Genomic DNA, 27,602 nt, shown 5'->3' on the forward strand with positions numbered 1-27,602 from the left:
TTTCACAAGAATTTGTTAAAGTATATTTCAACATAAAATGGCTTTCAAAGTCTCAATACTTGTGATTTTTCTGATGTCTACACTTTTTTTACTGTAGAAAAAACGTGTTCAGTTACAGCATTAGTTCCTGGTAAGGACAACACATATTCCACAATTTTTAGTGCGCTATTGTATGGAAACATGGTTTGTTTCAAAATGATGAAATATTTCTAACCATTTGTTCTCTGTTGTGATTTTTGCTGATGCCCAAGATTTAACCTTTACCTTTTAATATATATATATTTTAATAATGATTCCTCATTAAAAAGATCATTTTTGGAAATATTACTATATGGGAAAATTTGAGTAATATGATCGAATGATTTTTGCATATCATTCCAATTAAGTTCTTGTTTTAATGTAACCCCATGAAAATGTTCAATATCATTGTAATGTACCATCTACTCTTCTAAATAATCTATGCAGTTACTATAGAACTTTTTAACGTGATTCATGATTATCTGCACGATTTATTGCACCTTGTTCTTCTAGCTGGCTTTATTACTATTACGGATAGTTAAGGAAGAAAATTATTTTCTAACCGCCCTTGACACTGAAATTTTAAATTATTAACTTCATTTGCTACTTTGATTACCGAAATTTGGTCACCTTCAATAAGTTTTATAGCATTTTAAAAAAGAGCTGCTTGATTGTGTACAAACTCTAGCCAAATTTTTGAAGATTCTTTTTCAAAAAACTCTTCTAAAATTCCAGGACATTTATCCTGTGATAGAAAGTAGGATATCAAAGGATCGTATATTTTCAAAATTCTTTCGACAGCTGGCAAAAGAGCGTTTTACTGTGTCCAAGTATTTTCTGATATTCGACTTCCGCAGCTTCACAAAATTCTCTAAGCATTTCAACGCGCGCAGTGCATATATAGAAATAAGCCTATATTTTAATAACAGTATTTTCCACATCTACGGGCAACAAATCAGCAGCTGTTTGAATGGCGTTATGTATTATGCATATTCCCTTCCCGTTTTCCTGCAGTGCCCTAGCTTGTCGTGCATTCTTTCCAAGAATCGGAACATTTTTTAAACGACGCGGGGCAAACTGTTAAAAATCGGGACTGTCCCGCCAAAGGCGGGACGTCTGGTCACCTTAATTAAGGATGGTGAATCACCTCCCTTTCTCCCAGCCCAGGTGCAGGCCCAGAAACGCACAAGGCGTGCAACGCGTCGCTCGCGCATGCGCACCCCCGTCAAAGTGCCGTTGGCGCCAAGACCGCGCAGGCGCACTGGCCGCAGCGTCGGCCGCAGCGGCTTGCGGCAGCGCGCGGAGGGGGCGGGCCTCTCTCCCCCTAACTGCGGCTTTTGGCAGCGCCATTTTGTTCCTGCACCCGCGGCGTGCGTGAGTCCGGGGAAGGCGAGGCTGCCAGCTCGGTCCCCTCGGTTTCCCTCTCCTCCAGGGCGCCTTCCGTTGCGGTCGCTCGTTCTCTAACCTCGTTTCTCCGGACTGAGGCAGATTCCGGGCCCGAGGCGAAGGCAGTTAAGATGATGTCGAGAGGAAACCTGAAGCAAGTGCGCATCGAGAAGAACCCGGCCCGCCTGCGCGCCCTCGAGTCGGCGGCGGGCGACAACGACCCGGCGGCCGCCGCGGCGCTGGCGCTGGCCATGGCCGGGGAGCAGGCGCCGCCCGCCGCGGCGCCGGAGGAGCACCCCGAGGAGGAGGTGGGGTTCACCATCGACATCAAGAGCTTCCTCAAGCCGGGCGAGAAGACCTACACGCAGCGCTGCCGTCTCTTCGTGGGCAACCTGCCCACCGACATCACCGAGGAGGACTTCAAGAGGCTCTTCGAGCGCTACGGCGAGCCCAGCGAGGTCTTCATCAACCGCGACCGCGGCTTCGGCTTCATCCGCCTGGTGAGTGGGCCGCGCGCCGCGGGACGCGCTCGACCCCGGCGAATAAACAAAGCGGGGTGGGGGTGGGGGGTCCTCGGAGTGCGGGGCGGGGGGAGGGAGGCGAGGAGACGCCCGCCCCCCTCAGCCCGGACTGCGTCTCCAGCCATCGCTCAGAAAGGGCTTTTGTGGCCTTTTCCGGGAACCGTCTTTTCCGATTCCTTCCCGCGGAGGGACGGGAGGGGGGGGGCATTGCCCTCTCGCCCAGTCCAGCTGTTGCACCTTTAATTTCGAATGAGGGGCTCCCGGGCGGCGCCCAGGTGTTGGGTGCTGGAGGTCTTGCTGGGTGCGCCCGAGGCTGCACGGCCCGCCGCCCGCCCCGTGGCTCGGAGACTGACCTTCGAAGCCCGGGGAGCCCTCCAAGGCAGGTGCGGGGGGCGGACACTGTTGGAGGCACAATTGTAACGGGGGGGCTAAGTTGCATCAGATGCGGGTCTTTTTGCATTTCAGTGGGTAAGGACCTTGGAGCCCTGGTGGTGCAGTGGTTGAACGCTCAGCTTCGAACCCCATACGTCGGCGCTTGGTGCGCAGCTGGCGAAAGACGGGGTCCTGAGAGTCCGGGTCTGGGGGCCCAATAGGACAGCTCGACCCTGTTCCAGGGTCGCTGTGAGACTGAATTGTGGCAGTGGTTTTTGTGTTAGGTTATTTTTAAAATGAAGGACTAACCCAGCGAATCTGCTTTAGAAATTAATCGAAATGGGTCAAAGGTGAATTGTTATATAGCTAATGTAAAATTTTCTCCATCTTTTTGGGGGGTGAGGATGGATTTAATAGGTTTTTTTTAAAAAAACGATTTATTAGGGGCTCATACAACTCTTACCACAATACATACATCCATCAATTGTGTAATGCACATCTGTACATTCATTGCCCTCATCATTTTCAAAGCATTTGCTCTCCACTTAAGCTCTTTGCATCAGGTCCTCTTTTTCCCCTCCCTCCTGAGCCCTTGATAATTTATTATTTTGTCATATCTTGCCCTGTCCGACATCTCCCTTCTCCCCGGATTTAGTAGGTTTTACTTGCATATTTTACAAAAGGCCTTCAAAAACTTCGCTCATCTGCTGCTAAAAAGATAATGGCATTTCCCCCAGAGCTTTTGAAGCCCTTTCTTTATTCAAAACCTTTCGATCTCTAAAGCATTGGTTCCTAAACTTAGTTGTCTTACTGATTCCCTATTCAAGGAAAATTACTCAGTCCTTTTCTAACATTTCAAAACTTCTGTAGGCCATAATGTAGTATAAAGTGTAGGAATATACTTTTGCAAGCCTCCCTGATTTGTTCCAGCATCCTCCAGGGAGGCAGTATTGACTGCTTTGAACACTGAATCCTGTCAGTGGTAATATAACCTATGTGGCAACAAGGACACCTGTTAACACGGACTTTTACTCATATTTACCCACTAAGCAAATTACAAAGGTGAGGAAATTGAAGGTTTTTAACAATTTTTGCATTCTGAAAAGGATTAAATGCATTGATAATTACTGGTGATTGGAATGAGAAAATTGGAAACAAAGAAGGCTTGATAGTTGGAAAATAAGACCTTAGTGATAAACTGAGTTGCAGGTCACATGAGGAGAATCCAGGACTTCCTCACTGTTAGTATTGTTGGGGTGATAATGACAAGGTTGGCAGTTCAAGTTCATCAGCTTCTCTGAGGGAGAAAGACGAGGCACACTGTTCTTGGAAAGCTTTACAAAGCCTTGGAAACCGTATGTTAGGGTCTCTATGCGTTTGAATGGCCTCCGTGGCAGAGTGTCGCCCTCCAACATTCAAAGTGACTGTACTCATACATCTCACCACATGGAGCACACTAGAATCAAATTGATTGCATCTGTGGGAGGAGATGATGGATGAGCTCAATATCAGAATAAGGCCAGGTGCCCACTGCTTTCAGACCATCGATTGATCATATGTAAATTTAAATTGAAGCTGAAAAGAGATCATGAGAGCCAAAATAATCTCATTGTATATCTCACCTGAATTTTCAGATCATCTCACGAATAGATTTGCTCCCATGAACACAATTACCAAAGACCAGCTGGTTTGTGAATATAAATGTTAATTTAGTACTTAAGAATTAACTAGGTAAAGCTGGTTAGGGATGGAATAGATTTTCGTTTTTATTTTGATGTATTTTACTGTAGACGTTGAGACCCGCAGCTGAGTAGTGTTTTTAAGGTTTTGGCTGATTACTGACACCTTACATTAGATAACTAAAGTAGTAGTACATTTTAGTTATGTAGTTTTAATATAGTAGTTAAAACTGATAGTAGTTAACCTGAACTCAATTTCTCCTCTTAGCTTTAGTAAACCACATTTCTGGAACAATGAAGTGTGGCCTATGGCCTGCAGCTTCAGATCTCCCACAGTGTAAACAGAAGGCCCCTTACATAATTTTTTCTGCAATGTGTGCTAGCAGTGCTGATTGACACTGCCTCTGAAAATTTGCTTGCCTCAGCAGTTCATTGCTATTTGCTAGAGAAAGAAATTCTAGGGCCCTTTTACCATACCTTCTGAATCAAAATCTGGGTGAGGTCTAGCAGTTTTGAATTTTATCAACCTGGCCCTTCAGGTTATTCTGATGCTCGCCAGACTTTGAGAACATGTTCTAGAGAAACTAAAGATAAATGGAATTTATTTTACTTAGTCTTTGTAGTATCACTCCTCCCTATATTCTTTTCAATTATGCTTCATATTAAACATTTAAATGTTAACATGCAACACTAAACATGAAAAAGATGAATAGTCCAATTTAAAAAATGAGGGAAGGATCTGGACATCCTCATGGTAGCTAACAAACATGAAATGCACACTCATCACTGACCATCCTAGAGCTGCAAGTCTAAACCAGATACCACCTCACAGTGGCATTGATGGCAAAATTAAACCAAAACAAACAGTAAAACCATGTGGGAGAGGGTGCAGAAAGATTGGAACTCAGTGCTGGTGGGACTGTAAAATTGTACAATCAACGGAATATAAATTCCATATGGCCCAGCAATCCCTTAACTGGGTCAATACCGAAAGAAATAAGGCTTGACACACACAGCACTGTTTACAATAGCAAGAAGATGGAAGCAACCTAAGTGTTCGTTGTAGAAGAATAAAGACATTTTGGTACAGAGACACAATGGGACACTCTGCATTGGTGAAGAATGATGATGAAGCAACAAAGCATTGTATGGTGTGGATGGATATGGAGGACATTCTACGGAGTGAAATGAGTTAATCACAAAGGGACAGAAATTGTGTGATATCATAGTTATAAAGAAAAATCCTGAAGACGATTTCATACCAAAGGAAACAGACTGATGGTTTCCAGGGTGTGTAAAGCAAGGAAAGTGGAGGGAGGGTGGGGTGGAAAGGGGGAACCGATGACAAGGATCTACATATAACCTCCTTCCTGGGGGATGGACATCAGAAAAGTGGGTGAAGGGAGACGTTGGACAGTGTAAGACAGGACAATATAATTTATAAATTATCAAGGGTTTATGAGGGAGGGGGTAGCAGGGGGGGGATTAGCTGATACCAAGGGCTCAAATAGAAAACATTCTGAGAATGATGATGGGCAACAAATGTACAAGTGTGCTTGACATAATGGATGTATATGGGATTGTGATTAGAGTTGCATGAGCCCCTAATAAAATGATTAAAAAAAAGACTTGAAATAGCGAAACAAAAAAAAAAAGGCAAGGGAGAAAAAATGAAGCAATAGACTAAGGTGTTAATTTCGGGTGAAGGAGAAGAGTATTCCACAGAAGGCAAAAGAGAAATCACAGAAGGGTGTGGCAAACTATTGGGGCTTTAATAATTATAGAGTTGTTGAATACCACGTGTGACCTGAAAGGTAACCCCCCCATACCTAATGCAAATAGAAAATTGTTAAGATATTATAGAGGATATTGCAAAATACATTCATTGACCCTGTCTGGTAGCATATTATTTCTACTACTTTTTCGTTTTGGGAGGCGTTTTCTTAGTTTTAGCATTAGTGATAAGATTCTTCGCTCCCTAAAACACTTGCTGGATGTGATCATATTAACTTTGTTATTTTTCCACAAAAGAAATCAAACCTGTATGGTTAGAATTTTTATCTTTTCATAGCATTAGGTTATTTCAGCAATCGCAATTGGCTTTAAAAATTTCATGGAAAAATCCAGTTATCTTTCCAATTTCTTTTTCCATGCACTGTATATACTGTATTTCACAATGCAGATGTGTCCTACAAGGTACTTAATTTTCTCCTGGTTGACATAAAGCCTCTTTCTAGTTTATATCAGTGAATTTCCTTATTTTGTTACCTAGTATCTCACTTCAGAAGGCACTTTAGTGATGGCTTATGGGATTATTGTGTTGCTCACCACAAGTCGGGTTCAGACCCCCCACCAGCCACTTCTGCAGGAGAAAGATGAGGCTGTTTGCTTTCCTAAGGATTTTAGAGTTTTCACAGGGGACGTTAGGGGGTGAGTGAGCTGATGATAAGGAGTAAAAGAAAGAAAGTGTTTTTAAATTGATTGTGGTAATGGTTGTACAACTCTTGTTGATAAGATTGAACTATTGAAATGTACTTTATGTGGATTATATGCCAATAAAACTTTATAAAAAGAAAAGTTGTACATGTGAAAGCGTTTGAAGTAACAATCTTTTAAAATAGATTCCCCACCCCTCCCAACATAAATAAAAGGATGAGATTATGCATTAAAAGATTTTACAATCTTGGAAACCATGTAGAGTTGTTATGAATCGGAATTGCTTAGTTTGCAGTGGTTTTAGTTTACCGACTTACGGAGCTCTGGCATCTCACTAGGTTGTTAATCTGAAGGCCTGGGTTCTCTCATTCACCAACTGCTTTGTGGGGGAAAGATTACAACCTAGGAAACCCAGTGGGGCAGTTGTAATCTGTCCTATGAGGGTCTGTAAGAGTAGGAATTGTTTTGATGGCAGTGAGGTCTGGTTTAGTATTTTAGCTCCCTAGCGATACTTTAACAAAATATCCACAAAGTAGATGCCTTTATGAATAAATTCATTTTCTTAGTTGTGGAGGGTGAACCATTGTTAACCGTTGTCTATGGACTCTGTTCCTTTTAAGGAAAGATCCATTTCTTTTCCAGCTCCGATAACCTCTGGAGATTCTTGGCATTTCTTAGCATCTGTCTGACTAGTTTGTGGCTTTATTTCTGTATGTTCTTCTCTTACATGACACCATTCAGGAGGCATGAGGACTTGCTGTGTTCCCCCGTGGCCTTTAACAGCATTTTCTAAGAATCTCTTAAGTTCACAAGGGGGCATTCACCTGTTAGAGGGTTAGCACTTCAGCATATCTGTTTGAGGGATTCAGCTCTATCCATAATCTCACCCTTGCATTGTAAGCAGTTATTAAACAGTGAAGAAAGTTCATGTGTTGTAAAAAGAGCCCTGAAATGGAAATCCTGGAGCCCTCGTTTGCATATTCACCATCTTCTATTCCTTCCAGTTATTAAGAAACTAGAGTTCTACTCTGTGTGACGCAAGGACATGAGGTGGAAGAGACAACATTTATGGTGTATTGTTGGAGATTGTCAATTCAGTACACAGTTCAGATCCTAGCCCTTGCAGTGTGATCTTAGGGAACTTACTTACCTGTTTGGCCGTTTATAAACTGGGGATGGCAACAACCCACCTAGTAGGATGGTTTGTGAGGGTAATGATGTGCGTCTTGCATATTATCCTAAACTACCCCCTTCCTCGTTGAGGGTTAATCCACTGACCCCAGAGTACAACTGGGTTCCATAGGATTTTCTTGGCTGTAAGTCTTGCAGAAGCAGATCACTAAGTTCTTTTTTTCTTGGCACTGTTGGGTGGATTTGTACCGCAAATTTTTCTGTTCGTGGCTGAGCATTGCTCAGGGACCTTTGTGTCTATACTTTAATAAAAGTTTCATCTTAACTGCTTACACTTCCTGAGGCCTGAAGTATAGAATTCTTTGGTCTCATTTTAAAGATATAATTATTATAATTAATTTTAGTTTAGTAAATATTTAAGCTTTTAAAAAGTAATTCTAAAAACATACTTCAGTACATATGTAGAAAAGTGGTTCTCAAACTGACAATTTTGCTCTCTAGAGGACATTTGGCAGTATCTTTGACATTTTGTCAATTCTGAGAGATGGATCTAATAGCCTCTAGTGGGTAGAGGCAAGGATGTTGTTAAATATCTTAGTGTGCACAGAAGAAAGAAATTGCCGTACTTAAGAGTCATCAAGTTGATTGCAGCTCATAGCAAGCTCCTATTAAACACAGTAAAACTGCACTGTAGATGTCTGAGGTCTTAAATCTTTAAATGAGTGAGCAGACATCCTCATCTTTTTCCTGCTGAGTGGCTAGTGGGTTTGAACAGCTGGCATTGAGGTTAGCAGTTCAATGATTACCTGCAGTGCCATCAAGACTCCTTACATATGGGAATAAATAAGGAAAGTATTTTTTATCATTTTATTGGCTCGTGTAGCTCTTATCACAAGTCATACAACCAGCCATTGTGTCATGCACATTTGTACATAAGTTGCCATCATCATTTTCAAAACATTTCTTTCTACTTGAGTTTTTGGTATCAGCTCATCTTCCTCCCTCCTTCCCTTTTCCACCTCTCCCCCATCATAAACCCTTAACAATTTATAAATTGTTATTATTTCATGTCTTACCCTGACCGGTCTCCCTTCACCCACTTTTTTATTGTCTGAAAATAATGAAAGTATTATTACAAAATCATATACCTCTTTATTAAATAAAAACATCCAAATATGGAACTGTTGAGTCTCCACATACCCTCCATCTAGATCTGTATACACTTATCAAGGTAGTGTTTCCCTCTAGATCTGTATACACTTATCAAGGTAGTGTTTCCCCCTCTCAAACTTATTCCTAATGTGCTGTGCATTCGTGGAATCCCACCACGTCAAAACAGTACCTTTGGCACCCTTGAGGGGACTTAATTAAATTGTGTTCCTTTGAAATGTTTTTTAAGTTTTGGGAATAGAAAGAATCCTGAAAGGGTGAAATCAAGACTGCCCCTATGTATTCTTCCAAAAAGCTATTGAGATCACCCCTTTGGAACTCTAAAGACTTACGAAAGCTATTCGAACTGATCTCCCAGCTTTGAATTTAGTAGATTTAGCATATCCCCTTGGGAAGGCCACTGTTGTGATTGGACTTTTTTGGGGGAAGGCATCCTAATGAGATCAACAAGTATTTTGCTGAGGGAACTTGTTTGCAGCCTATCATTGATGTCAAGACATGTTTAACATATTGTTTGGAATAAATGTGCATGATGAGTTATAGTCAAACTAATACAGCCCTTCCAGCTTTATAGCCTATGGGTATAGTTCCATTTTGGATGATATTATCTGCTAGTGAACAGGAATAGGATGATGTCTTAAGATCTGACCTTAGAGCAGCGTTCTCAACCTGTGGATTGTGACCCCTTTCACGACCCTTTCACGGGTTGCCCGATTCATAACAGTAGCAAAATTTTATCATTGGGGGTCATCATAACACAAGGAGCTTGTATTAAAGGGTTGCGACAGGAAGGTTGAGAACCACTGTCTAGAGGGTGGGGGCCTTGGCGCCATAGTGGTAACCTAGCAGGTTGTGCTTAGCCTTCAAGGGCAGCATTTCTAAGCCACCAGAAACCACAAACTGCTTCTCTGGAGAAAGGTTGGGTTTTCTATACTTCCATAATTACAGTCTTGGAAATTCGCCAGGGTTTGAATGACCTCTATGGGGTTGCTATGATCTGGCTTCCACTTGGTGCCTCTGAGTTTGGTTTTTGTTTTAGTTGAAGCATGGCTGCTATTATTTGTACTGGATGTAAGGAAGGAATGATAAGCTACAGCTGAGATGAGAAAAGTTATTTTCTGGAATGGCCTGGGGAAAAAGCCTGTCTGATTAAAATTATGAGGAAGCCAATGCCTACAAGAAACATCAGATATAGTTCAGGAGTGGAGAACACATTGTTATATTTGAGTATCATTGAAAAGATGAAAGGCTATATGTTAATTTGATTGGACTATTGATTCGATGTAACTGTCATTACTGACTTCCCTGTTTGGGTCTGGTAAGAAGTTGGGGTGGGGGGCGGTGGGGCAGAGATACTGATAGGATTTGCTTGTGGGTAACTGTGTACAGGATTCCCTTCAATGCCTTTTGGATTGTGGATTGATTGAACAGCACTCATCACCATGTGATACATTTTCTAAAACTTTGATAAATTTCTGTGGAACACTGCATTGATTCACAGAATCCAGAAATATGGGATTGTTATACTCAAGGGAGGGGTCGGGAGAAAATGAAGCTTAATCGCATCCAATGCAAGGTTGAACATTTGGGACATCATTAATTCCCAAGTTCTTGGGACTTGTCTTGTATTAATTTTTCTTTTTTTTGGTATTAATTTTTCTAAGAGATTATTACCACACATTTATCAACTCTAGCAGCAATACAAGGAAATACAACACAAGGAAAAATTCCATTATCTTTTCATTCCATATTTCCATGAACTTTTTGAACTTCCTTCATAATTTTTTACTTACCCTCATATGTGTAGTGCCTAAGTTGAGATACCTTGACTTAGAACCACTTAGCATTGTGAAAAAGGGCATAAGCTTTTTTTCCTCAACAGTTTCATTGGCACATATTTTACATGTCATACAATTCATGTATAGTTCAGTCATATCAAGGAGAATTGTGTCATTACCATATAAATTTTAGAACCCCCACCTCCATGGTTAAATTACCTTTAAAATTAGTTGTGCAAATCACAGTCAGTTATAGTGCTCCCTCCCCACTTCATTTTTATTCCCTGAAATCTTTCCCTCCCTTCGATCCACTCCTGCATTCCCTATCAACCCTTGTATGAGTTATTATCACAAAGCATCCACTCCTGTGCATCACAAACTGGGGAACCCCACAGAAATAATAAAAAAACAAAATTGAAATAAGGTGGTAAGGATAAAGTAATAATAATAAAAGACAAAAATAAAAAGTGGGTAAGAAAGAATAACCCCATCAGCATTCAAAAAGCCAGGGAATAAATTTCTGCCATGGAATAAGTAAGAGATGCTTGTACTCAGAAACAAATCAGGTTGGGTCTATAAGGAGGTCAACTGGTCAAGTCCCGAGTTTGATCCAGCATAATCATGATTATAATGGTCTCTGGCTGAAGTAAGGCTGCTCGATACTCTTGCCTGTGGCTAGAGTGGATCTTCTAGCTGCTCGGTGTGACTAGATGAGTTTTGGGCTCCCACTGTCCTCCATAGCCTTCTCCAAATTGGGTGTTCATAATTTCAGCTCTGATACTTTTCCCTTCGCCATATTTGAATTTTATAATTGTCATCTTTGGTTCACATAAGCTGGTCTGCTTCCTTGTGGACTTAGTTGACTCTTGGCTTAGATGGCTGCTTGTTTGAATACAAGCCTGTAGGACCCCAGACATTATTCCAGTTGATAGACCATCTTCTTTCTTCCCCACACTTTGGTGTGTAGCATCCTTATCTTCAGTGATCCTTCCATGAAGGTGAGTATGGAGCAGGGTTATGTCATCAGCCCTAACTCTTCTTGAATTGTGGATAGAGTTAAGTAAGAGCCCAGACTCCCGTCTGCTTGTCCATGGGGTTTGAATGTCTCAGGTTTACTCTGGTGGTCTTTTTAAGACACAATCACAATCCTATAAAACCAACTTGTACCAATAGCAGCCAAATAAACAATACACCCACACATTAAAAAAAAAAGGATAATGAAACTAATAGTTTGCTCAGAATTCTTTGGGAAAGATATAGAGAAATGGAAATACCACCTGCCACAGTATGCAGACTTCCATGGAGGATATGGCAAAAAAGCAATAGATTCACATTTTGATAATTTTTGCCAAATAAAAAGTTCTATGTTATAGCAGTGCTTTTTTTAAAACTTGGCCTACTGTTGAGCGGACAATAAAATATCTATGCCCTCAACATCATTATGTGTATATATATATAATTTTTAAATAAGATATATGAAAAACATGTAAGGTATAGGTAGTTCTGTTTTTACTAGTTTCTACTAACTGGAACAAGTTTTCAAAGCATTTTTTCTTTTGATACCAAGGTACATCAAAATGTTTGCAAAAATTCTGTTTTCTGCTTTTCCATAAACTTTTTAAAGTCTTACATGTACGAGATTTAAGACTGATTCTGCTTTCAATATTTAGCTGATAGTTTTCCTAAACGAAAAACTAAGTGATGCTTCTGAGCAGGACATTGGGTTTGGAAATTTGTATGTACAATATTGAACAATTATTCTTTGATTAATATAAAGCATATGATGCTTTAATTGACACAAAAGCAGAAATGACCCTGGCAGTTATTTCTAAAGCTACCCAGTTCTCCTTCCTAGAAGCAAGTTACTGTTTGAAATTAGTTGTGTTGCAATCAATTGTAAAAAAATAATTTTTTCCTCCCAAAAAGGAATCCCGAACACTGGCTGAAATTGCAAAAGCAGAGCTGGATGGCACCATTTTGAAGAGCAGACCTCTCCGAATCCGCTTTGCCACGCATGGAGCAGCCTTAACGGTCAAGAACCTTTCTCCAGTTGTTTCCAATGAGCTTCTAGAACAAGCCTTTTCCCAGTTTGGTCCAGTAGAGAAAGCTGTTGTGGTTGTGGATGACCGTGGTAGAGCTACCGGAAAAGGATTTGTAGAATTTGCAGCCAAGCCTCCTGCGCGAAAGGCATTGGAAAGATGTGGTGATGGAGCCTTCTTGTTAACAACGTAAGTGTTTACGCTTCTTGACTTTTTTTGTCTCTGCTTATGAGTTTTGTTGGGTCTTCGAATTTTGTGTGTCTTTGCATTTTCTACTGTTAACACCTGAAGCTTCTACGTTATTAACATCTGGTAAGTAGATGTTGAGTCAATCCTTAATATAATAAGGGATTTTATCTACTGCTGTGAGTTTGGAGATTCTCTACTTTTTTTCAATTTATTGATTCAACGTAGAGATCAGTATTTGGGTCCATATTTTCAAGTAGCTTAAGCCATTGATTTAGTTTTAAGGAAAAGAAAAACAGCTCAATCCTTTTTATTGTATAATTTGACAGTTCCTCACTTTGTTCATTTGTTTCCTCTTCAGCAGATCCATTGTTTTTTTTCATCCATTAAGTTCTTATGTGTCAATTCCTTTTCTTTCTGAACATACTCCTGCCTTCCATATACATGATTATTCTATTGATTTCTTCCATCATATTCTGATAAATGACTTGGTGTATTCACATAACCTAGCAGGTTTTCTCTCTATCCCCCCCCTTTTTAAGAATTTTTCCTAATATTCACTATGTATGTTTTCCAGATGATAAATTATTCTAGATAAACTGATATTTTCAAGTGTGGTATATTGTTACTTAGGTTATCTTTATTAGGTGGCTTCCTTACATTAAAGCAACGGTTCTCAACCTATGGACCACAACCCCTTTAGGGGTCGAATGACCTTTTCACAGTGGTCACATAAGGCCATCGGAAAACACACATTTCCCATGGTCTTAGGAACTGATACACTGCCCCTCTGCCCACATGCATATATGCCCACATACGAGTATCCAGCGTGAAGACTTAACCATGCTACACCATGCTTCAAGAGAAAATTTCATTTATTTGTAATTAGAAATAAATATTTCACAATATATAATTACATATTGTTTTTGTGATTAATCACTGTGCTTTAATTATGTTCATTTTTTAACAATAAAAATTACATCCTGTATATCAGATATTTACATTATGATTCCTAACAGTAGTAAAATGATAATTATGAAGTAGCATAGAAAATTTTATGGTTGGGGGTCACAATATGAGGAACTATTAAAGGGTTGTGGCATTAGGAAGGTTGAGAACCACTGCATTCCAGGGAAATTTCTATTTTAATTCAATTTTCCCTTGAAACTACCTCATGTAAGGCATATGATTAGTATTTTTATTGCAATATTTGGTTACATTTTTAAAACATTTTTTGTTGTGAATTAGGTAGGAGGTTATATATTGATTTTTTTTAAGCCATAGCCATACACTAGTAATTAATTGACCATTTCTCGTATGTAGTTTTAGAATAACTAAAACAGGATTTTGAGTGCATACATATTATTGTCCGATAGTAAGCCAAGTTAAAAAAATACTGTTATAAAAACAATCTTTAAAAAAAACGATCCATATCTTCATCCATTGTGTCAAGCACATTTGTATATTTGTTGCCATCATCATTCTCAAAACATTTTCTTTCTACTTGAGCCCTTGATATCAGTTCATTTCCCCCTCCCTGCACACTACCCCCCATGAACCCTCAATAATTTGTAAATTATTATTTTGTCATATCTTACAAAAACATAACTTTTTATTAGGCAAAAAAAAACCCCCAAAATGTGAAGCTATTGCTTTTATGCCATATCTCCCATGTAGATCTGTTTACTGATGCAGGTGGTATTTCAATTTCTCTAAACCTTTCCCATCAAAGTAGAAATTTTGGCATCTTTGGACTGAGATTGCATTCCTTTTAAATGGTCATTGAGTTTTGGGATCAAAAAGAAATCTAAGGAAGTAGGATCAGGACTCTTAAGAGGGGGGTGTTGTTGTTGTTGTTGTGTGTGTGTGTGTGTGTGTGTGTGTAAAACTTCCCAGTGAAATTGAACAGGTGCACTGTGTGGGAAAAAGTTATTTGGAACAATTTTCCCCCAATTTTCTGAATACTTCCAAATAAGCTCCAATCAAAATTTGTCAAGATTGCTCCTGAGGGAAACCCTCCCCCCCCCAAGACAGTTTTCTTCCATAACCTTCTGATCTTCATTCTTGGCCTTGAATTGAATTAGTGTTGTAGATCCCACTAGAAGCTGCTGTTTTGATTAGGTGTTGTTCTCTTGATTAATTTGGTAAGTACCAAGAATTGTCCGGATTTACAATTTGTCATTAAGAACATCTTCATTTAGCTTTGATCTTGCTTAAAAGACCAATGGAAATAATTAGGTCTTTGAGCCAGCTGATCGTCACGCAACACATTTTGACATCCATCCAGATAAAAGCTGAGACTAATATGTTGGCTTAAAAAATGCTGAGCCACGTGAAGACTCCAGTGTTAGGAGGTATGGTAGCAATTGTAATTCAGCAGTCATCTTCTACCAGTTTTGGGACTACAACTAAAGTTTTTGTATTTATGGAGGATGTGAGTCTTCCCACTTTGGACTCATCTTTGGGGCTTCCTGACTTTCCTTATAATGCTTGAACCATCTACAAAGTATTATGTGGGGCAGCATTGTAAAGTTGATGTAAAAACGTCAATGAATTGGGAAGATGTCCAGTTAGGTTTTGTTAAAAATTTGACCTTCAGGTTATACTTTGATTTGGCACAAAAACAATCCATATTGGGGGCAGTGCAAAAAGACTAACTAGTTTATTACAGAACTTGTCTGTAGCCATTCACTGGTTATAGACATGTTTAAACACATTTTGCTTGGAATAAACCATTAAAAGTATGAACTGGAGCCTGGGTAGCAATATATATTTTAAAATTTATCCTTGTATCTAATAATCAGGGTCTTACAGATTTCCACAGCCACATTGGTTGTTTTTTTTAAAAAATATTTTTTAGATTATTAGTGAAAAATGTGCATACTCATTGCAGATCGACTCACAGTAGAATCTTTTTGCTTTCTTCTTTCCAGCACTAATGTTGACCTCTGCAGTACACCTGACTTTGTTCATTCTGTTCTTGTGTGGCAAGCGCTGTTTTCTTGAGGGCTTTTTCTTTTCATACAGACCATGTACCATGTCTGTATTTAGGTTCATTTTTCTTTTTTTTTGGTTCATTTTTCTTTGCATAATCCAAAGAATCATGCTGAAGCCAATAGTCTTGACACTACCAAAATAGGTTCTAAATAAAAATAGGAAAACGACACGTGGTGTGGTCTTGTGCATTTTGGCTAGTTTCTCACAGATTTTCATCTTAGGCACTGTCAGTTTTCCAAGGTGAAGAACATCAGTGACCATTTGTTTCTGCTGATGTTGGTAACGATTTTCTGGTCTGGATAGTTACTGTGTCATTCATGATGGTGGAGGGACACTCAAGCAGTCAGATGAAATGAAAAAGTTTTTTTGGTCCAAATTTTGAAATGAGGAAATGGGACCTGGAGATGCTTAATTGTTAATGTTTGCATAGCCAGTCGGTGGTGGAGCTTACTTAGTCTGATGCCAAACACACTTCTTTTTATATTGAGCTAGAAATGGAGTAGTTGTATTTGTAGACTCTGCTTAGAAACCCTCAGAGGTTGTACTCCCTGTTTAGTAGTTTATTTTAGCTGAAAGGTCAGATTGTGGACATTTCTCTGACCGCCATATCTGAAACGAGCTTTCTGTTACATTCTCTCAACGTGCCCGGTTTTTCTTTTCCTTCTTATGTCTTAAAATCATTTATCACAATTTACTTAAGAAAAGTTTTATTGGCATATATTTAATGTCATACAATTTAATGTCATACAATTTAATAGTTCAGTCACACCAAGAGTTAGGATCATCACTACAGTAAATTTTTGACCATCTTTTTTCTTGTACTCATTGTTAATAGCTCCCCTGCACAGATCCTCAATTTTGTTTATTTTTATGGTGGAGAAATACCATAGTAAAACATGTACCAAACCAAATTTGTGCGTGTATTGTCCAATGTGGTCGTCATATATTGATTTCTCATAAGACATTAAGAATCCACATGTAATTTGTTTACTCTTGTATTCCAAACCTAAAGTAAGTGTTAGCAAATATTAGGCAATCAAATGTTTATTGAATGATTGAATGAATCTCAGATAATCTGAATGGCTAATAGAAATGACTTATAAAAGCAACATTTATTATTGTGGTGTATGTTCTAAATATAAATATATCCTGTTTAACCAAGATTTCCCTTCACATCTTTAAATTTCCATAAATCACCACTATGGTTTTGGGTGAACAGCCTTCAACAAGACATGTAACATTTATTATGCAAAAGTGCTATGAATCAGAATCAACAGCAATGGCATGGCCAGATTACCCATGGGTCATAAACAAAAAATGGATGGAACATATTCACCTATTTTAGATGTGGTGAAAGCCATGTGAAAGTAGTAATTAGGCACAACTAAAAGAATGCATGTCTTGCTTACGGTTCAACACCCCTAGCATAGGGGAGTATATGTGTTTGATATTTTAGAGTTTCTATAAATTACATTTTATGCCATTTTTAAATTTCAAAAGGCAGAAAAATATGGCACTAAGGAAAACTAAAATTGATGTCTCAAGTCTTTTAAATATTAGAATTACATTAGAAATACATTCAAGTTATACAAAAATCAAGTATGCAGGACAATAGTTGCATGTACTAGCACAGTAGTTGAATTTTTCTCTCTGTAGTTTTTAAAATCATTGATTAAATGAATATATAATGGTTTATATTTTAACCATTTCCCACCTAATATCCTAAAGAAGATGTTGGAATTGCATCTTTTGAAGCAGAAAAACATGTCTTTATTTCAATATCAGGTAATAACAGAATACTCTGTTTAAAACAAACATTTGTTGTTAATATAAATGATATACTTTAATACTGTGGAACGTGCATGTGGCTGTTAAGTAAGCATAAGGCTTGCAGTAGACCTTGTTGAGGACTTGCTTTATTGTGAGCGCTAATATCCACTTGGCCAGCATACACTTTTCAGTTTGGTTTTATTATTAATCTTATTCCAATAGATTTATTTGCATATTCATTTATTGGTTAAAGAGTATGGTAAGCACCAGTAATTGAAACCATCACATTTTACTTGGAAAAAGTTGATGCTTACTGAAAAGTTGCAAAAACAGTACATTGAAAGACCCATGCCACTCTACTAAAAGCCACATATCATCAGCATTTAGCCAGGTTGTTTTTTTTTGCCTTAAATTCTTTTTTTGGCTAAACCATTTGTTCGTCAGCTGATAACATGTTTGGCAAGTAACAGAACTTTATTCAATTGGAATTTGCTTTCCTTTAGGTGTTTGAGGGTTTATTTTGGCTTTATAGGATGAACACCCACTCATAGACTTTACAGACTTCTTGTTTTCTTGCCTTCAGGATATATGGATTTGTTATACTGGAAAAAACGTTTCATTACTAAATTTGAACCTTTTTGTAAAGTGAAATGTTATTTTAAGATTTTCTCAACCCATTTAAAACAACTTGTTAAAATTTCCTTTTTTGCCATAAATAGACAACTTTTGTGATAAACATGGTATATAAATGTTTCTTGGCTTTTATTTCACTGTTAGAGATTTTCGTGGGTTGAATTTATTCCAGAATAACCATAAAAATGCAGAAAAGGTTTCTTTTTGTGCTAACTAAATTTGACAATCTAAAATACATTAGAAAACCAGTAATTGAAGAGTGGAAGTGTAATTGCAAATTTTTTAACTTGATGAAAACAATTTGACTTGTAAGGTGAGAAGTAACATCTCTTCTGTTAAAAACAATGTGATTTAAATCCTTGATAAATAGAACCTTATGCTGTTGACCAATTTTCATCATTTTCATTTTTATCCCTTTGGGAAGAAAAACTTGCTTCCTTTGCCAGTTAGCCTTCAAACCTTCTGAGGTGATAAAAACATACTGTTGAGTCATTTCCAACGTATAGGACAGAGTAGAACTCCATAGGGTCTCGGGTTGTATGGTCTTTTAATCTTTTATTATTTTTTTAATAACAGCTTTATTGCCACATATTTTACATGTCATACAATTCATGTATAGTTCAATCATATCAAGGAGAATTGTGTCATCATTACCATATAAATGCCACCAATGTCTCAACTCTGAGTGTTCAAATGGTTGAATGGGAACCCGTTTTGTTTTGAATATGCTCACCAAAGATACAATAAAGTATTTTTAGCATTATTTCAGGTACTTGTATCTGAAATGGTGCCGTTTTATATGAAATGTCTAGGAAAAAAACCCAAGTATTGATGGTTATATAGCTGAAGAGATGGACAAATCAGAGGATGTTTCCAAGGGTAGGATTTCTGGGCAATGTCTTCCCAAAAAACTTACATTGTTTAACACCCCCCCCCAATAATGGAACATTTATCAGTTACATATCCAAAACTAATGATTTATTTGGGTGCCAAGTGGAGGTACCAAAAACCACATGGATCACACAGATCAACAACTCCAGTGTCAGCTCCCCCACTTAGCATCATGGTTTGACCACTTTGTTTTCCAATTCTTTTTCTTTCAACATATATATAGATCAAAAAGTATAAACATAGTAATTTGTGCTTTTAGTAAACACAATGTAAGTTAGGTTTCAAAAGTTTGTATTAGTCACTTACTGAAGAAAGTGAATTAAAGCAAATGATTGAGAAAATGAACAAAGCTTTTTGACTACAGCAGTGAGCGAACTTGTACAACGAAACCATAACCATTTTATTTACATGCCATGGAACCAGGGTAGGACAGAAGACAATCTCTTAAGACATTCCTTTCGTACTGCAAATAACCATTGTCTACATTTTTGCTCTTTGTGTGTGGTGGGTTGCATTTATGTGTTAAGTTTGCTTTGTCTTCAATTGTTCATTTATCTGGTAGAAACGAATAATTTATAAATTATCAAGGGCTCATGAGGGAGGGAGGGGTATAATAAACTGATACCAAGGGCTCAAGTATAAAGAAAATGTTTTGAAAATGATGATGGTAACTTAAGTACAAATGTGCTTGACACAGTGGATGGAAGTATGGATTATGTTAAGAGCTGTAAGAACCCCCAATGAAATGCTTAAAAAAAGTTGGTACTATACATCTTCATGATGGAACAGAATTCCGTTGATACAACTTGTCATTTTCTCATTAATGCAGTTTTTAGTTTCTGAAAATACTTCATAATAAGCCCTTGTGATTATTCATCCTTTGTCACTTGAGAACCTCTGTCTTTTGAGAAAATCTATCAAGGTTACCCCCTTGAGATCACCGTAAAATGCTTGCAACCTTGTGAAGCTGACTTGAATTTACTGGCCCAGGCAATCCCAATGTTTTGAATCGAATTGATAAATAAATGCAAGACTCATTCATGGTTATTACCTTTGGTCTTAGAATAACGGCTTGGAACAAACTGGAGCACACTGGAAAGATCAGCTTTCAGACCTAGTTGATCTTTGCATGGTGTGCCATCGCATTGAAAGTTGCGGAGGCCAAGGGATTTAGAATTGAAACTATGGAACTGTGGGAAATCCCAGCTTCAGTGACTCTGTCATCCATTTTCTGGATCTTAGCTGCTGTGCCGTCAATCTTTCGAGGTTGAAGGCTTACCTCCTTCTGGCTCGTCGTGGAGGTTTTCCCTGATAGTCTTGAAAGTGCACATCATCTAAAACTGTGAGGCAGAATGCCTGTAAACCTGTCAATGATTTGGGAAGATGTTCATGTGTATGTTTGGTGTTGATTTCTCTTTAAGAAGGCGCACCTTACCAGGTATAAGGCATCATGCAAAAAAAGAGATATAAGTGTGTGTATGTATGTGTATATATGTATATGTATATATGTATATGTATATACATACCATATTAAATGAAGGGGGAAGTGCAGAGTGGAGACCCAAGGCCCAAGTGTCGGCCAATGGAGATACCCTCATAGAGGGGTTTAGGAGAGGAGATGGGTTAATTAGGGTGCGAGGTAGTACCGATGAACAACACAGCTTTCCCCCAGATCCTGGATGCTTCCTCCCCCCAACTACCATGATCCGAATTCTACCTTGCAGGGCAGGGCTGGATTGGACAGAGGCTGTACACTGGTACACATGAGGGCTGGAGGTACAGGGAATCCAGGGTGGATGATACCTTCAGGACCAAGGGTGTGAGGGACGATGCTGGGAGAGTGGAGGGAGAGTGGGTTGGAAAGGGGGGAACTGATTACAAGGATCCACATGTGACCTCTTCCCTGGGAGAGGGACAGCAGAGAAGGAGGGAAGGGAAACTCCGGATAGGGCAAGATATGACAAAATAACGATGTATAAAATACCAAGGGCACTTGAGGGAGGTAGGAAAGGGGAGGGAGGGGAAAAAAAAAGAGGACCTGATGCAAGGGGCTTAAGTGGAGAGCAAATGCCTTGAGAATGATTGGGGCAGGGAATGTATGGATGTGCTTTATACAATTGATGTATGTTTATGTATGGATTGTGATAAGAGTTGTATGAGTCCCTAATAAAAATGTAAAAAAAGAAAAGAGGAGAAAAAAATGATTAGGGCAAAGACTGTACAGATGTGCTTTATACAATTGATGTATGTATATGTATGAACTGTGATAAGAATTGTATGAGCCCCAATAAATTGTTAAAAAAAAAAGAAGGCACACCTTAAATAGATTAAGATAAGCATATTATTGACAAAACTTGTCTCTACCATCACCCACAGGTTGCCGAGACAATGTTGAAACATTAAAAAAAATAATTTTATTGGGGGTTCCTACAACTCCTATCACAATCCATAAATATATCCATTGTGTCAAGCACATATTGTTCAAACATTTACTACATTTTTTTTCTGTAAAGAGGTGAGATAGTTTGTCCAAATCTGGCTGATAAACACATGTGGGATTCATTGAAGGGCAGAGAGATAAAATGGCTCCGTGAGCCTTGCCTTTCTAGTTCTCAAGTCTCTGATGGTCAAACCAGGGTGCAGATACCTTAGCCAGTTCCCAGCTTCAGCTGGCAAGGATGTTCCTGTGGACATCCCTGAGGAGAAGCCACATGGACTTACCCTGGGTGCTGGAGCAGCCGTGGGGAGACCCCTGCCAGCACTGAGATGCTTACATGCTCACTGATTCGACTTTCTTCCTGCAGTTGGCATCATTACGTGTGTTTTGTGAGACTGAAGAGGACTTTGTAGACAATGTTGGACTTGTGTGCTTGGGCAGCACGGGGTTGGATGCTTTCATAATGGACACTTACCCTTTATCGAAAACTCTCATACACATATGAGGGATTTTTTTTTTTACACATGAGTTTCTATGGATTTGTTTCTAATTTACCCAGATTAACACAGGAGGGATCAATGGAAACATGATCTAGAGCTTTAGTACTAGTACTTTTTGTTTTACCCTCAGAACATTTCTGTTGTACCCCGTTTGGTATGAAGTCTTCTGTGACTCCAGTCACTACTTCCTTGGTTCCCAGTTTATCTGAGGTCCTATAACTTTATTCTTTACTTCACTCCAAGATACTCTTCACCTGCTTCTAATATTCTTTTTTATTAAAATATTTCAGCTTTCTGTTAAACTTTTAAGATCCAAGTCTGTTAATTGCTGGATCTTCATGTTAAGGAGATGTAACTGGAATCTATAAAAGCTCCTTGACCATATTAGCTATATGTACATATATGTGGCAAACACTTGCACTTTCAATATTTTTTACATATATTATTCCTTGAAATTAGTTAGAACATTTTGTTCATCATTACAATCTGGTTCCTAAATTGTGAGTTTTCATTTTTCTCTTTTTACCCGCTGGTCCCTGGAAATGTTGGTTCTTACATACATGTATCTAGTCTGTTTTTTAATGTAAATGGGACTGTGTAGTGTTTTTTCTTTGGTGATTGCCATTTCACATTATTTTCAAGGTTCATTTAAACAGCATGTTTCATTGGGATGGTGGAGGGGGAAGGGTGTGGTAGAAAGGGGGAACTGATGACAAGGATCTTCATAGCACCTCCTCCCTGGGTGATGGACAACAGGAAAGTGCGTGAAGGGAGATGTTGGACAGTGTAAGTTGACAAAATAAAAATAGTTTATAAATTATCAAGGGTATGCGAGGGAGGGGTCAGAGTGGAGTGAGGGGAAAAATGAGGAGCTGATACCAAGGGCTGAAGTAGAAAGAAAATGTTTTGAGAATGATGATGGCAACAAATGTACAGATGTGCTTGACACAGTGGATGATGTATGGATTGTGATAAGAGTTGTACGAGTTCTAAATAAAGTGATTAAAAAATAAACAGCGTATTTCATGGCCTAATACTGTTCATGACTGAGTAATGCTCCATTTTATGAAGGCACCTCATTTTGTTCATCTCTTGATGGACCATTTGTATTTTTAGCATCTTGTTTGCATTGAACCACTGGTGTGCAAATATTTGCATCTCAGCTTTAGTTTCTTTTTGACGCGTGCGCACACACACACACCTTTAAATGAAATTGGTGGATAGTAATTCTGTTTCCTGATTTTTAAATCAAATTTTAGCATGTATTAGATAACTCTTTGTAATTTATTACTCAACCCATTTACTCATATTATAAGTTCTTATAATGTACCAGTAATTTTTAATTACTTATAAGAACCTCAAAAGTTAGCAGTGAAGTTTTCTCTGAGGAATCTCTTGTAGTGTTCAGTAGATTTTCCTGTTGGTTCCATGGTGACTGGTAGTCCAGGGGAGTTCTGTTACCAGTATATTATCTATTCCACTTACTTCAGATTTTTTCGAATGATGTCTCCCAACTTGTTTTTCTTAGGAAAATTGCAAACATGGAGAATTTCTGTATTCAGTTGTTTTGTCAGCAACGATTCCCCTTTCCTCCCTGTAAAACCAAACAGACCTGCATTTCTTCTACCTGTGTGCTAGTATTTTAATCCTCAGCCCATTCTCTTGCTTGGCAGAAAGTTTTAAGTATTTTAGGTGTTAGCTTTTTTTTTGGTTTAAGATTTCTAAGGATGGGTTATTGTTAAAGTGGGGTGGCATCTGACTGTAATCAGAGGTGGTAGGGCCATTGGATCAACCACCAACATCAGCATCAACAGTGGCATGAGGCTGATTTCTATGAAGCTGAGGTCAACTGCCTCCACATCTACTACCTCCAGTTGACACCAGTTTTCACTGTCATAGCACTCTGCTTCTGTAGTTGAGTTTGATAATTTATCACACTGGTATTCAGAACTCAAGGATAAACAATTACGGACCTTATTAAGGAAGTTAACAGGTTACATTTTAGGTGAGATGTGCTCGTTACACAATTCTTTTTTTTTTTAGGATACAGTTCTTTAGTTGGGACAGTTATCTTCTTTGCAGTGCCTACAGGCAGGCCTCTATCTGGCCTTTCTGGGGGTAATGTTACAAAACTCTTGTAGGGGTGCTAATAAATGCCTAAAAGGCATGCCACTTGGATATACACCTTAATCTGGAGGCATTTAGCTCCCACCTTAGGGGTCAGAAAATCCAATTCCCTTAAATACCTGAAGTACTCAACTTTACTAGTTCAGAATGGGCAGCCTACCGCCCTATCTCATGGATTCAATTTGTAGATACTGTGGCTTGCTATGGTGTCACAACTGTCTTTTGCTGGCAGTAACTTCCCCCCCCCCCCCCAGCTTGCTTCTGAAATGGCTCATTTTATACCCAGCAGAATGGCAGTCAAAGTTCACGCTGTTAGACAGTCACAACTGGATCTCATAATCCGCAGGTTCCTAAACTTACTTGGTACTAAGAACAAGTAGCTGCTTTTGCAGCCCCAATGCCCCAGGGTTGTGATATTGCCTGCCCACTGTGGGAAACACTGATAAAATCAAATCAGACTCTTCTCCCGTCTTCTTATACAGGAAAATGACAGTTGTTTGGTGGGAGTAACAAAAATTATGACTAGATGAGACATAATAAATATGCTCTGCATTGCAGACATAGCAGAGATAAGGGTTATGAAATGGTGGCACATGTAAAGATGGCAAAGGCACGTAAACAAAACATTTAAATACCCCTTTTTGTACTTTGTAATATCATCTACAGTGGTTCATAGTTAACTTTCCTTTTCTGACATCTTGATTGTATTTGCTATCTGGCTCACTATTGACTGATTTTATGAGTACATATGATACCTTTGAGATTCTGTATATATTTTGCAAGTAAAACCTTGTCTAGGAGGAAGTTAATATAGACAGGAAGTTAATTCCTCCTCATGCTCTTTGCTCTGCCCAGAACTCCTCGTCCCGTCATTGTGGAGCCCATGGAGCAGTTCGATGATGAAGATGGCTTGCCAGAGAAGCTGATGCAGAAGACTCAACAGTATCATAAGTAAGATTTCCTTAATAAATAAAGCCATTTCATTTGGATACCCTCAGAGGTATTATCACATTTGTGATCAATTGTTGGACTGTGTATATATATAATGCTATGTTTGGAACTGTAATACGATTCTCCCCTCCCCCCCCAAAGGAATTTTTTCCAAAGCTGTGTATTTTAATTTTTTTTAACAAAACAGCCTTATTAAAGAAAAAAAAACCACAAAAACAAAACAGCCTATTGCTTTCAAAGTTCTCTCCATGACACTTAGCCTATTTGTCAAATCTGCGATTCCATCTTGGAAACCTTATCTGGTTGGATGGCTGCTGACAGCACCTCCTCATTTTTTTTCCCTTCGCCTGTTCTTCGTTGTCAAATCGCTCTCCTTTCATGTCCCTCTGCATTCATGGAAACAGAAGTTGCATAGAATGAGGTCAGGTGAATAAGGTGGGTGGGGCAAGAGAGGTGTGCCAGATTTTTTGGCCAGAAAACTGGCTCACTGAGATGACTGAGCAGGTGCATTGCCATGGGGGCAAAACAGTCCCCAATCTAATCGGCCTTTTTTGTTACAAACTGTTACAAGCAATCTTTCAGACCATTTCACAGGGGTCGCCAGATTCATAACAGTAACAAAATTACAGTTAAAAAGTAGTAACAAAAATAATTCTATGGTTGGGGAGTCACCACCACATGAGGAAATGTATTAAAGGGTTGTGGCATTGAGAAGGTTAAGAACCACTGCTCTAAATAGAAAGCTTGGTTAGCAATCTGACCTTGTGGAACAAATTCCAAATGCATTGGTTTCCTCATCACATCTGGTTTTTTTTTTTGCAAGATAGCCCTCATGTTTTGGTTACTAATGTGGCCTGCTCTAAATGGAATGCTTGTTTCTTTTTCATATGGATGAAACATTCATTTTCTTTCATTTTGAAACAATTCATTTTCTTCAGAAACACTCCTAGACCTGGGACAGTGGTTGTGTGGGTCACTGGAAACTTATCAGTAAGCTTTGTGGCTACAGAATGAATGATATCTGATATAGTGGAAATACTTGAACAGTATGATCCAGATACATTGGGAGATACACTTTTTGGTGAAGGTTCCTCATTAAATAATCCAAGTAAACTGGCACGGAATAAAGTATTCTTATAGATAAAAGAAAAACTTTTTTCAACAATAGTATTTTATCAATTTTCTTTCTCAGTTATTTGAATGTTTTTAACAAAATTGCTTTTATAACTTGTAGAATTTTACTCAGTCGTGTTTATTAAAATAAATTTAACAAGCATATATTTTCAATGTGGAATTCAAGTTGGAGGGCTTTTGGGCCAGTCACTGTTCCAATGTAGTCTTGAACTATCTTTGGCCTCTTAGTGGTTACATTTCTGGTGATGGAGAGACATAAAGTCAATGAGTAAAGAATATGAAACATAACATTAAGTAGTGAGAAATGCTATTAATAATGAGTAAACTAAATCAGTATAAGAGCTTAGATCAAATGATATGCTTGTTTAAAAATCTCTGGAGATTGAGTTTACTAATTTGTGTTCATTGGCATATTTATATAAAAGCATTAATTTTGTTCATTCCACACCCAAGAAATTTTTTGGTGTTAGGATTTTAAAATATTTTAAGATTGTGCTCAAAATGCTATCTTTTTTCATATGATTTAATTAGCATTTTTTATTGTAGTGCAGTTGGATGCTTTTCCATGTAGTTGATGATGTACACAGCAAAATGGAACCGTTACTATGTGCCAATTACTGGCCATAATACTATTGTATAAAATAGCCAGAAACCCATAGTGGTGTGAGTAGGATAGGGAGAAAGACAAGCAAAATGATTATGGAGGAAGGTGAGACAGTGGAAAGGGATGCTTGGGAGTAATTTAGTTGGTTAGGAAGGACTCCTTGAAAAGGTGACATTTGAGTAAACACTTGAAAGGGATTGGGAAGCTAGCCATGTAGGTAGCAGATGTTGAGTAAAGTGGAGAGCAATGTATCTGCCTTTGTTCATGTCGTTTATGACTGTTGAGGGCATGAAGGAGGAATATTCCCTTCAGGAACAGTTTAGGTCACTGAAGGTGGAGTCGGATAAGGAATGGAGGTGTTCAAGGTGGAATGTGCTGGGAAGGAGTGAAGGGTTAACTTTTATAGGCCATTTAGTTGATTTTAACTTTTTTTTGGGTGGGGATGGGGTAAGGAGTGAGAGTTGGGTGCCAGTGAGAAAGGAAGAAACACAGTAATAACTTAAGGATAACTCAGGTTTTTTTGGCCTAAGCAACTGAAAGAAGGGAATTTATAACATTGATTTGGAGATAAGTTTTTGGGGAAGGTGAGAAACATAATCAGTGAACATAATACGTTTACTATGATTGACATTCCAAGTGGGAATGTAAAGTGGGAGTTGGATTTGAATTTGGAAACTTGAGGAGCTTTCCTGGTTGGACTTAAATATTAGTAGAGGTTTGGAATATCAGAAGGAATCAGCAAAAGCACAGGCAAAAGTCAGTGGAATAGAGGAAGCTATGGTAATGGGGGCGTGTCCTCAGTTCTTGACAGGAAGGTTTACAAAGTGAGTGAAGACTAGCTC

The 27,602-nt window shown here is 38.6% G+C and overlaps 1 protein-coding gene across 2 annotated transcripts in view; it reads left to right on the plus strand.

The window, feature by feature from the left end:
- Nucleotides 1-1,362: 1,362 nt before the first annotated feature.
- PSPC1 (paraspeckle component 1) overlaps nucleotides 1,363-27,602 on the plus strand; it is a 72,097-nt gene continuing 45,857 nt past the window's right edge. Inside the window, exons 1-3 of one of the 2 annotated variants that reach the window (XM_075562868.1) lie at nucleotides 1,363-1,904; nucleotides 12,418-12,719; nucleotides 24,927-25,022. In XM_075562868.1, the coding sequence (XP_075418983.1) occupies nucleotides 1,536-1,904; nucleotides 12,418-12,719; nucleotides 24,927-25,022 (767 nt within the window). In that variant the 5' untranslated portion in view covers nucleotides 1,363-1,535. The remainder of the gene's footprint in view (nucleotides 1,905-12,417; nucleotides 12,720-24,926; nucleotides 25,023-27,602) is intronic. The other variant, XM_075562869.1, reaches the window with a different exon arrangement.

Source organism: Tenrec ecaudatus, chromosome 11 (assembly GCF_050624435.1).
Source record: "Tenrec ecaudatus isolate mTenEca1 chromosome 11, mTenEca1.hap1, whole genome shotgun sequence".
In the NCBI taxonomy this organism is placed as follows: domain Eukaryota; kingdom Metazoa; phylum Chordata; class Mammalia; order Afrosoricida; family Tenrecidae; genus Tenrec; species Tenrec ecaudatus.